Raw genomic sequence first — 12,438 nt, 5'->3', positions numbered from 1 at the left:
TAAGTGTGTGGGAAGTGTCCATGTATTTGCCTTGCAAGAATTGTTTACATAGGTCTCTACATAAGGTCTACCAGATAGAGAAGATCAAATAAATCACATAAAAGTACTCGTATTCCAATTGTTCCTTACTGATCTTCTACGAAAGTACTGTTATCTACATAGAGACCACTAGGTGAAGAAGAACAAATGAATGTTTAGTAGCAAAACTATAGAACTGCATTCTGATCTCTAGGTTGCTCAAGAAGATGTCTCGTAGTGGTCTCTACATCATTACTGATACCCACACGGAGTCCATTACGTGATGAACAAATAAATATGTAACCAATCCAAATCATGTCATGGTGGTTCTTCATCAATTGCCATAGCCTATCATTTGGATGGTTCATAGTCCAGGTCCCAAGCCCCTCTTCTTGTTTCACCGAACTTTTTCTGTTCCAATTATGTCATGCAAAAGCTTTAGGTTGTCAACTAGAGGTCCACTAAATGGATCAATATAGCACTTTTCAACTAGTCTGCCATTGTCTTCCCTTTTCCCCATCCTGCTTAATCGAACAAATGGCTTGGAGGAAATGTAACATCTATGGAAGATCATAGCCCAGTATTCTCAAGACATTTCCTACAACATTTGAAGGGTTCTTTGGCCTTTTCGAGGCAGTCCCCTCAATTCATTTCGAATCAATCGAGCTTGACAGTGCTTTTGGTGGTACCTCATGCAGGCCTAGCTAGCCAAGAAATTACATTCATTCTGCTGCTGTCTTCAATGCCATAATATTTCCCTGTCTGCTCTCCTAAAGGTGGAAACTCTCAAACTTGATCTTCCGCTTTTGGCTCTAATCTATAGATTTCCACCTGTCTACTACGACATCCTCATCTTCTCTCCTAAAATCAAGATGGACACTCAAACTTTACGTTCACCTTTTGACATCCTACCTACAGACTTCCACCTGTTCACTAAAGTTTGTCATCAACAGTTTATAAGCTTTCTGCCACTGGATTAACACATAATCCAATAAATATGGAGTTATCCCTAGGGCCTAGATATCCACAGAATTATGATCAATAAGGTTCGCTCTTCATATCAAGGATGTTTATAAACATTTGCTCCCCTCCTATTATTTAGTAGCTCCATCATCAAAAGACAAAGGTAGAATTTGATCCCCCTTTTTAGCAGCACAGTTCTAGATTTCAAAGTACCAAGCATCAGAAAAACCGAAGCCATGGAGAAAAACTGCAAATTTGATCATATCAATCTTCATCAATTAAAAAATGGAAGAGTTTTCACAATAATAGAAATCTTGCTAGCTGCCCTCCTCCATTGGATCATTTTTACCATCACTTCTGTTCTTGGGACTTTCATCTGTCCCTTTATCACATTGGACATCGGTCTCTTCAGGTATGGACACATGGCTTGGCCCTGATTTTTCTGTTACTTGATCCTCGATTGCTTCCAGAAATGAGGAAACGGTGAAATTATCTGCATTTAAGGATCACAGTTCATGCGTGCTCCAGAAAATCAATTCAAAGAAGACAAGTTATTCCCTAAGCCAGGATAAATGCTTACATTTGCTGGAATCTATTCCAAATTGAGCAAGGTCGATTTGGCCGCTTCGAAGAACCTATCATGAAAATTAATATTGTGAGGTAGGGGCTTTGACGTAAAATATGCAAACAGTGCTGACCTAGCTGAAATGCAGGCCTGAACTACAGGCAACTAAAATTAGACGTGAGTTGTAATCATTCTATGAATTAACATCAAACGCAGGTCTGAACTACAGGCACTTACATGTGAGTTGTGATCATTCTATTCATTAACATCTATCAATCATGTGAGAACTGACTTACATGAGTGAATGCATCTACTTGCTGATGGAATTGAGGACTTTGCATTAGTTCTGCAATAGCATCAGGAGTCCAAGGACCCTACAAGAAAAGCAGGCATGTATGCTTCTTTAAGAGCACTGAGTTAAGGCCATGCTAATGCGCAATAAGTCAACACTAACAAGAGCTTTGATAACAGGAGATGGTTGCACCTCTGGTAGAAATGGGGCCAATCTTTCCTCCAAGTGACAATTTTCAAGAAGTGGCACCACAAGCTCAGGCTTTAATATGTCAGCAAGACTTGGCCCTGTCAACAATGAAGTTGTGAAAACATAGCAACTTTGTTGACAACCAAAATTTGAAAACTAGTACAAGAAATTAACGTTTTTCTTCCCCCTTCTTTCCTTTTTCCTTTTCTCCTCTTTTTTCCCCTTCCTTTATTCCTTTGGCAAATAAAGGAAGAACAACTTGCAAATGCATTTTTACATGCCCTTTACATATCCTTCCTCTTCTCCAGAATCAAAATTTAAGGTGAAATTAATGGAATAGTGAGGAGAGGACCTGTATCACGAGGAAGTATCGTTTCTGCAAATCTCAAAGATAGAAAGCAAGTTAGTAACCTTGGAAAGAGACCTAGACTCCAGGCAAATGAAACAGAGACAAGAGGACAGATTCAGATTTTCATCAACAAAAAACTGAAGATGCAAATGATTTGTGCACCTGCTTCTGGTTCCAGAGGTCTGATAGTACTTAGTATTCTCTGCAGATCAGCAAGTTGAACTGGCCCTTGTGCAGTACCCAGATTTTGTGACATGTCGCTATTTAACGGCCGATCCTTCTCTACACTGGTCTTGCTTTTGTAAAAGAACAAAAAACATTGAACAAACGACTTAACTGAGTGGAAAAAGTGGAGCACTGCCATATCAGGCACAAAGGGCATAAGACAGCCAACCTATTCTAGCCAAAGACCCGAGGTAAGACTGCAACATCATTTCACTTGAACCTTTTTAAAGGAGGGTAATCAGCAGGATACTAGTCTCCAGACATCATCTTTAGCCTAACCTATTGACAGACCAAACACTTTGCCTATATCAGAATATCTACCAACAAAAGAGTCCTAAAATTGATTTGCTATCCTAGCCTATCAAAAGTGTGCGAAACTCTACCTACAATGAACAAGGAATGTGTTTCACAAATGGCCCACCTTGAAATATTTAAGGATTCACATAAGGTGTTAGGCCATCAAAAAGTTTTCCGTGCAGGTTTGCTAAGACCATTTTTTAAATGTTCATAAAGACAGGAACTTGTTCAAAACTCATCATGTAAAATCTCATCATCCACAACGTAAACAATATCCGACTTCATCATGCAAGACAGGGATTACTCACATGAATCTATTTCTAGACGGATACAGGGACGTGCCCAAATTCACTACGTAAAATTAACACAATGACAGTGCAGGTGTTCACCAAATTGGCAGTTACTAACAACTGAACAAGCATAGACCACAATGACATCGTAATGCCCCACAACAAGGTGAGAATCTATTCAAAGGTCTTCGTTTGTGAGTCCCTACCAAGGCTCCAAAGGTAAAACGCAGACTCAATCATCGTAAAGGTTAGCAATTAAAGGAGAAATATATCTTTATAACTCAGGAACATGCCTAAATTCATCTCCAAAAACACAACAGATAGTGCAATTTAATACCATTACAGTCAGCCACGAGGTTGAAACCATAAACATCATTACACACAGGAGGGATTAGCCCGTAGATGCCATCAGCAACCAATAGCTGGGTGTAGAGTATAGTATCAACATGCACTTATAAACATATCAACATACCCACGTATAAGGATCCATTTCACACAGGTTTTTGTACTTTATTTTTGTCCGTACTCCGCAGGTGATGGGCCAACTGAGCCGTGACAAAGGCTAGAACCAAAGAAGAAGGTTATATACCTAGATGAGTCCAGGGACATGCCCAAACTCATCCATTAAAAACACAACAAAGTGCAGTTCAATCTCATGATAGTCACTCATAAGGTTGAAAACCATATACTCCATCAGGAACTAGCTACTATGACATCCCCACTGACGTCATCAGCGCCCAACAGTGAGTGTAGACCATAGTATAAACATTTGTACAAAGTCTTTGTACTGAGTTTCTGTTGGCACTCCGGAGGTGAAGGGCAGACTCAGCCATGACGAAGGCTAGCACTAAAGGAGAAGGTTAGTCTACAAGCTACAACTGCTTGTAAAACAAAACATAGTGCATGTCGGTAATATGAAAAACTGAATACAAGAACCTCAAGCTGTCGTGTCTCAAGGACCATGGCTGAGGTGAATCAGAAAGATGATTCCATGTAGAGAAACAGTAGGAAATATAGCAGCAGAGGGAGCGTAACGCAGTCCTCCGTGTAGCTTGATGATGATGAAGATAAGGAGCAGATCTGGAGCAAGAGGGGACAGATCTGGAGCACAGGAGCAGAAGAGACAGATCTGGAGGAGGATGGGACAGATCTGGAGCAGAAGGGACAGAGCTGAAGCAGAGGAGCAGATCTGGAGCAGAGGAGGAGAAGTTGGGGCAGATCTGGAGGAGGAGATGGAGCAGCCAGGAGGCAGGAAGGAGAGGCAAAGAGAAGGCAGCAGCCAGGAGGCAGAGAGGAGCAGAACTGAAGAGGAGAGGTAGAAGTGGAGCAGGCGGGGCTGCAGCAAAGCATGGAGGAGAAGAGGAGCAGCTGCAGGTCCTGTCCTGTCTGAAGGAGTGAAAGGGCTTGTGCTTTTATAGGCCAGACCTAGCTGGTCGGCCAGCTGGTCGGTGGGCCTGCCAGCTGGTCGGCCAGCTGGTCTTTCTGGCCACTTGTTTGGCTGAGGTGGCTGGCCTTTTGGCTGGCCTGTGAGCTGTTAGATTGCCCCAGAAATTGGGGATTGTTAGTTGCTTAATATACAAAACCTAAAACCATGAACTTCATGATGCAAGCTACTATGAAACCCCCACCATTACCACCAGCACCCAATGGTGGGTGTAGACCATAGTATAAATATAAACAGGTTTTTGTTTGTTTATGTCAGCACTCTAGAGGTGTAAAGGCTAACGATAAAGAAGTCTAATGACAAATTAATCTACTTTCTCTTCATCCAAAGCTTCAACAGCCTTTTCCAAATAGTATTTCATTCTATTTTTTCCAAAACAAGCATTTCTAAGCGAAAAGGTAACAAAAGATAGTTGATAGGGCAATGCATCAGCAAGCCACCAGTTGGACTACAACTTTACAAGGTGAAAGTTGCATGTCCGCTAATATGATGAAAGGTATCTATTTAGATGATTCAAAGACATGGCCAACCTCATCCTCTAAATGTCAAACAAATAGGTTAGATAGAGCACCCCCAAGGCCTGAGCTTAATTGGACTCAAATCTGGCATCAGAGGTCTAGACGCAGATATACCGAAACATATGCATATGGCAATCCCCCCTTGCTGAAAATTATTTTGCAAGTAACAAGAAACTATGTCGTTAAAGTCTTGGTAATCTCTCTCTTGCCTGAATAAAACTTAAATTCATCAAGTTTTTCCTTAGACAGAGCCTTTGCGAAGAGATCTGCCAGATTGTCCTCCATTTGCACATACATTCAATTATGATCACAATATTTATTGAGTATACAAAAATTGACTTCCTTTTACAGCAACAGGTCCTACGTTACCTATTACATGCAGCACAAAATTTGACCATCTTTCATGTTCGATCGAGGGAGGGAAATTTAGGCTAATCATTCAAAGGCAACTAAATGGCAAGCAATGCTCTGTATATTGTCAAGCTAGAGTAGCATTGCACACCACCAATGCAAAATTGATAGAGCTTCGGTTATATTGGTGTTAGCGACACACTTTTGCACTCAAATGTTGATCCTTGTTTTTTTCCTTTTTTTAAAAAAGTTGATACTTGTTATAGATAGCATTATAAAGGAGTAATTACATTGGCGACCATCATCCAATATAGATAAGCAAGGATTCATGGCTAGAATGAACCACATGAATCAAACTTCAACAGGTAAATTAAGTATATCAACAGCTTCAAATGATATGAAATAAGCTTGGCTATTGACCTATGCATGTAATATTTATGTGTTCCAATGGAAAGCCAGTTTGTCAAAACATTATTGCTATGAACTATGCCCGTGACAACTATATAGGCTACAAAGAGCTCTATGTTAGTCACCTAAAAAGAGTATATCACAATGGCTCTGTAAGTACTCATGTGCAGTCTATTATCTCTGCTAGTCTCAGGTTGCTGTCTGTCTCTTGATGTCTCTCTCTATTCACAAATCTACTCTCTATCTTTGTTCGTATATTCCACTGCCATTTGACAGGACCTTCCATTGGACTTGAAGATGGGCTACCAAGAATAGTGAAAGCCTGAATAATAGTAAATGATCGATTAACAGTCACAAAGCATGTTTCTTGGCTTTGGCTAACTTGTGCAAGCCAGCAATGAGTCAAAGCTCAGGAGAAGATCAGGCGATACAAGAAAACTTTGCATGTACTTGAGAAAAACTCGATGTGAGTGGTACAACACCAAAGCAAAATGTACCACCGGATGGTTAGGTAGAACTGCACCCCACAACTAGCAGGAGTAGGCTGTAGACTGCCACAAATTCTCCAATCACTAGGCTGGAAACTACACAAGAGACTGCCAAAGAACTCCCAACAACTCAAGAGAACCAGGTTCAAATGACCCTATACATATGGGCAGGGGCCTGCTGGCCTGACCAGGTCTGGTTGGGTTAACCTGACATGGACTGACCCAACCCTGGTCAAGGTCCCAAACCAGCCCCAACAAGGCCCTGAACCAGCCTCAACTAGGCATCAAACCAGGCCCTCAACTGACCTCAAACCTTGACAATGCCTTTAGCTAGACCCCCCCCTAAGCTACAGAAATACACTAAGAAAGGATGAAAATGCTGTACCTCTCTCTGGCTTTGCACAGGGCACTCTCTCCAATGGTGACCCTTCTCGCGACACTGGTTACGTGACTGATTCACCTTCAAGGCCTCATGGTCCGAATCAGACTTCTTGTCAGAAGACTTCCCTTTTCCTTTCCTGTAGTTGGTTCTCCACCCTTGTTCCTGCAAGTGGCTAAGGTTTCCGATCCTCTTCCCAAGGAGGGGTTGTCGAAATGCTCCTCTTGATCAAGCACCACAGGCACCAGCACCTCCCTTGTGAGGGTGTCCAACCTCCCACTGGTGATGAGAGAGGAGTAAAATGCTGAATACTGGGATGACAAATGGGAAAGCAACGTGATGGCCGTGTCCTCTGAAGAAATCTACTTCCTGCTTGGAGTACCTCCTGCTGAAGTATATACCTAGATAAATCCAAGAACATTCCCAGACTCATCCTCTAAAAACACAACATAGTGCAGTTTCAATCTCACGATAGTCACTCATAAGATTGAAAACCATAAACTCCATCATGCATAGCAGGGACTAGCTACTATGACATCCCCACTGACGTCATCAGCGCCCAACAATGGGTGTAGACCATAGTATAAAAGCATGCTCTCACACATACCAATCCACACACCCACACATACTTGAGCATCCATTTATACAAAGTCTTCGTACTGAGTTTCTGTTGGCACTCCGGAGGTGAAGGGCAAACTCAGCCATGACGAAGGCTAGCACTAAAGGAGAAGGCTAATCAAAAAGTAGTCCAAATCTCTTCATTCAAGCTACAACTGCTTGTGAAGTCTAAACGATTTCATTTTAGTCTCTCCCAAACGAGCATCTAAATCTAAATCTAGCTGATAGGGCAATGCACCATTTAAGATAGAAAGAATTATCGCAATACCAACAGGCCGCAACTTGGACGAAAACTTCACAAGGTAAAATTTGCATGTCCGCTAATACGGCATAAGCATATACCTAGATAAATCCAAGAACATTCCCAGACTCATCCTCTAAAAACACAACATAGTGCAGTTTCAATCTCACGATAGTCACTCATAAGATTGAAAACCATAAACTCCATCATGCATAGCAGGGACTAGCTACTATGACATCCCCACTGACATCATCAGCGCCCAACAATGGGTGTAGACCATAGTATAAAAGCATGCTCTCACAAATACAAATCCACACACCCACACATACTTGAGCATCCATTTATACAAAGTCTTCGTACTGAGTTTCTGTCGGCACTCCGGAGGTGAAGGGCAAACTCAGCCATGACGAAGGCTAGCACTAGAGGAGAAGGCTAATCAAAAAGTAGTCCAAATCTCTTCATTCAAGCTACAACTGCTTGTGAAGTCTAAACGATTTCATTTTAGTCTCACCCAAACAAGCATCTAAATCTAAATCTAGATGATAGGGCAACGCACCATTTAAGATAGAAAGAATTATCGCAATACCAGCAGGCCGCAACTTGGACGAAAACTTCATTGCTGAAGTGTCTACAACTTGTTGATATGCTTCCGCATGGTTGTTGACTCTGCGGGATCCAACACTTGCATCTGGACTTCCAGGGAGACTCGCTTCATCAGGGTGGAGAGACCTTGTTGTAGAGGGACACCAATTGCTCCCAAATCCCCTTGCCAGTGTCATGTGCTTGACATGGTTAATCACATGAGGAGTACAATTCAGAAAAATGAAAGAGTGGACACGAACATTTACCCCATCCCATGATTGGGCCAATTTCTTTGCCTCCTGCTCCACAATCCCAAGGTGTTCCTGAGTTGAATATGGCCTTTCAACTCCAACAAGTATGAAGTCAGCCAGGGTCGTATGATTGCAACACCCCATCATCACTCTCCACACTCTGTAACTATTCCCGTCCAATTGATAATTGACTGGCAATACGGGTAGAACAAGGATCTTCATTGGCTTCTTAGCCACTTGGTCCTCCACCTTTCTCTAAAGATCCTCGTTCTCCTCTTTTGTCGCATCCCATGCATCACCTTGTTTGTCCATTCTTTGTATGAATATGGCCACACATTTTTTAAGCTTGGTGCTAAAATCCAATGAGAGAGAGAGAGAGTCTGTATGCACCTTGTTTGTCCATTCTTTGTATGAATATGGCCACACATTTTTTAAGCTTGGTGCTAAAATCCAATGAGAGAGAGAGAGAGTTTGTATGAGCATCATACAAACTCTCTCTCTCTCTCTCTCTCTCTCTCTCTCTCTCTCTCTAAATTTTCATCATGCTTAGCTGGACTACATGCTATGGCCTTAGGTCGTCCGTCCCCAAGACAATATTCAAGTCTGCTAAAGACATGCCCAAATGAGTAGTTATGTGTTCATATACAGCCAACAAGCTGAGCTCCAATCACTTGTCCAGAGGCAAAGGAGAGGCTCAGCCGTGACGAATGCTAGCTCGACAGCCGTCGTTTAAAAAAAGCTCTTATCAATGCACATGCCCCTATACTTCCACCCAAAAGTGGCCAAATGTACAGAAACAAAGGACAAATTCATAATGAAGTCCATGGCAAAAGGAGATTTTTTATGATATCGTAATAACCAAATGGCGATTCAGTACTCTTGCCCCTCATTCATTAACATGCAGCAATGGGAATCAGACAGATTACATCAATTATGATATCTTAATAACCAAATGCTGATTCAGTATCTTGCACCTCATTCACTAACGTGCAGCAATGGGAATCAGACAGATTACAACAATCACTTTTTTCTTGCCTCCTCATTAAAGACTCGAGCGAGAACTTACAGGAATAAGACCTCACTAAACATGACAGGAATAAGGCCTCACTACACACAACAGGAACTCAAATCGCACACATGCTTTATCCACAAGGTTGAACAGTTTGCTACACAAACCTTAATTCAGTAGCCTGACAATTCCCTGCCAAACTTTGGGGAGTGATTGCCTGATCTTTGTCATCGTCATCAACTTTTGTAAAACCTGTTCCATTCCACAGTATTCAGAAATGAATGGAATCAACAAAACAACCTGGTAGGATTCAGAGTGACTTCCATTATGAGCAACCTTGAGGGCATTTTATGTAGAAGTTCACCAGTTGGCACAGTGGCACATCTCCATCGACATTTGGTTCCTGTTATAGGCCAACCTAACTGAGAATGTTTTATAAAAACTCAATAGAGATCTGCAAAACTTAAAACAATTTCTCACACAACAAACCTGCATCCAGAAGAAATACTTGCGACTGTCTTGCCTAAATTTCAAGATATATACACGACCATTTGCTTGCTGCACCTGTCATCACCCAATGCGCACATAAGCTGGCCATAAAGGTATGATAAGAAACAATGAAACCATAAATGCCACCACAAAGCAGTGCTCCATCAATGTTGACATACCTTTTCATAAACTGCTTCATCTGGAAATACAATTATGTCCTGATTCTCTTAAGAGAAGCCAAGATGTAATAGCTTCATGACTTCAAACAGTTCACAAGACATGAAAAAAAGACAAAGCCTAAATGACTACTAGGCAAATATTACTAACAAGTAGGATACATCCTCAGGAACATCCTGTGCCCTCTCCATCCATTGTATGTGCAGCAGCCCTTCTCCCTGAAATGCAATAGACCCTTCAGTGTCCAGACTCGACATCATGTAGAAATCTCTCTCTCTCTCTCTCTCTCTCTCCGCGATTATGGCCCAGATTTTCAATAAGACCTTCTGCCACGCTTCCCAACTTCATAGACTAGTAACACCATCATTCCAATCCAAAAGGCAGGGGATCCCATGGATCCCGGCAACCATTGGACCATCATAATTGGTCATTTGATGGCCACCATATGTATGAGCACTTGAGATACACATCGGTGAGTAGGCTGCTGTGCAGGCAAGCGTGTTGAGGGGCAGACAGGCTTCAGATGAGATCAATCCCAATGGCAGGCTAGATACCCAAGACAGAGTATAGTGCTGCTTTGTAGATTTTCAAGGGGCCTTCGAGTCTGTACAAACAGCTCATCTCATCTCGTGACTTCGGTACCTAGGTATCACACATGATGTTACATGTCCAGTCGATGGCCCTTAATGAAAGGATCACACAGATTGTGTGCAACATGCACAGACTCTTTGAGGAAGTGAGTAGCACCATCGTCACACCTATTGAAATAAGAGGACGATCGACATTGGCAGCGACTCTCATCCCATCTTGCTTTATACTGATTGTTCTTGTGTTGACCTCAAACACAGCTGAGGGATTACAGATGCACGTGGAAGCTCCACAGTTTTTTTTAAAGATGGGATTTAAAGGCCAACTTGGAAAAAATGAAGGTTATGATCCAATAACAATGAAGCTCAGCTTCAGGTGGAGTCGTTCATTCTTACAAGCGAGCCAATTAAAGTGTATGTGTACTTTGACACTAGCTCAAGGAACTCCATCCAAGGGACCCTTATTGTTGCATCACAGCACTAGAGTGCTTCACGGCATCCGCGAGTGTGCAGCAGCAGATTACAGGTATGTTCCAGATGCAACCACTTTTCTATTTTCGTGTAGACCACTAGCTAAAGAAACAAGTTTCAAGCTTACCTTGCTTCGAGAATGGACTTCGGACGACTCTAGAAAGTCCGTAACGGCACAAGGGAACCGACAAAAAGTCCACAGCAGGTCTTAAAAAACATATATTGGCTGACAAAGTGACGCGAGAGAGGAGTCGTCATCCCAGTTAAAAATCGGTATGACCTAGAGGTCAATCAAGTACTCAAGTCAAACCTCTGTATAGGTAGCAAGTTTTTGAGAAGGAACACGTGAAGTATGGACAGCCAATGACGACAATTCGAACGACGTTCCTGCAGTACATAATAAATTTGGAAGCAAATTGGGTGATAAAACGTTCAGAAGTGCGTATTGAAACTTGTTTTGGCAATGTCTATGTGAGGCCTGAAGACATGAAACCGCAGGGGAGATTACAGATAATGCTAAAAGCGTATACGATGGAACGACAAACTAGTTTCGAAGCTGACACGTGAAACAGAAGGAATTGAAACAACACGAAGGGGGGGGGGGGGGGGGGGGAGACGCACCCGAACTAATCGCAAAAGGCCTTTTCGGAGGTCGGGGGTGACGGTGGTACACTCCATTATCATTTTTCCGGCCATATACTCGACAAGAATCTCCTGCAAAGGAACAGAGTCACGGAAATGCGCGATTCTGGGGTTGAAAGCCAAGCGAGGCAAGCAAAAAACGGGACGAGAACCTGAGGAGGGGGGAGACTGTCTGCTGAACAAGAAGAAGAAGCCATAGCTTGCGTTGGAAACTTGAAGGCTTCGTAACAGGGCACAGGCGTCAGAGTTTAAGTACATAAAGACCAGGGTACTTTACTACTGTCCTAATCCACAGGACTATTTGTTGTAAGTTTTTTAGTATCTCATTATCGGCATTTCCATATATTCCTTACCGCTTGGCACGTGACGTGACCTTGCTCCCACACGTGCCTAACCTCTTCTCCTTTCACATTTAGCAACATTCACGTTACGTGCACATTTCAATCGCACGGTCCATTTTTCTTTCCAAGAGAAGAGTTGTCACCACCACGAGCCTCTTCACTCCCAACACGGGTGGTTTGCAAACTCAGTGTGCACCCGGGAAAAAAAAAACTTGGATACGTTTACGCATGGGGGTTTTCCGCAAAATGCTCCT

At 42.4% G+C, this 12,438-nt stretch overlaps 1 protein-coding gene across 2 annotated transcripts; it reads right to left on the bottom strand.

Moving 5' to 3' along the window:
• Window positions 1-1,218: 1,218 nt before the first annotated feature.
• On the bottom strand, window positions 1,219-12,141 carry RPN13 (regulatory particle non-ATPase 13). 2 transcript variants are annotated; one of them, XM_087385737.1, is made up of 13 exons: window positions 11,996-12,141; window positions 11,823-11,915; window positions 10,305-10,361; window positions 10,146-10,184; window positions 9,967-10,041; window positions 9,814-9,880; window positions 9,645-9,729; window positions 2,539-2,672; window positions 2,380-2,403; window positions 2,031-2,125; window positions 1,843-1,920; window positions 1,562-1,616; window positions 1,219-1,474 (listed from the first exon to the last, which is right to left on the bottom strand). In XM_087385737.1, the coding sequence occupies exons 1-13, from the start codon at window positions 12,038-12,040 to the stop codon at window positions 1,299-1,301; spliced, it is 1,023 nt and encodes a 340-aa protein (XP_087241863.1). In that variant the 5' UTR covers window positions 12,041-12,141; the 3' UTR covers window positions 1,219-1,298. The 2 variants fall into 2 exon arrangements, with proteins under 2 accessions (XP_087241863.1, XP_087241864.1); XM_087385738.1 differs by lacking the exon at window positions 2,380-2,403 and having other exon boundaries at window positions 2,515-2,672.
• Window positions 12,142-12,438: the final 297 nt, after the last annotated feature.

Source organism: Dipteris shenzhenensis, chromosome 15 (genome assembly GCF_047967505.1).
Source record: "Dipteris shenzhenensis isolate YYH24624 ecotype China chromosome 15, Dip_SZ_1.0, whole genome shotgun sequence".
In the NCBI taxonomy this organism is placed as follows: Eukaryota; Viridiplantae; Streptophyta; class Polypodiopsida; order Gleicheniales; family Dipteridaceae; genus Dipteris; species Dipteris shenzhenensis.
The sequence above is the reverse complement of the archived record's forward strand: the minus strand, read 5'-3'. Positions and strand labels throughout refer to the sequence as shown.

Coding starts and splice junctions, on each gene's coding strand:
- RPN13 (XM_087385738.1), bottom strand. CDS start 12,040: ATGGCTTCTTCTTCTTGTTCAGCAGACAGTCTCCCCCCTCCTCAG. Junction 9,730..9,813: donor CTACATAAAATGCCCTCAAG/GTTGCTCATAAT, acceptor GGAATGGAACAG/GTTTTACAAAAGTTGATGAC. Junction 2,673..9,644: donor TGTCAGGCTACTGAATTAAG/GTTTGTGTAGCA, acceptor CTTTTACAAAAG/CAAGACCAGTGTAGAGAAGG.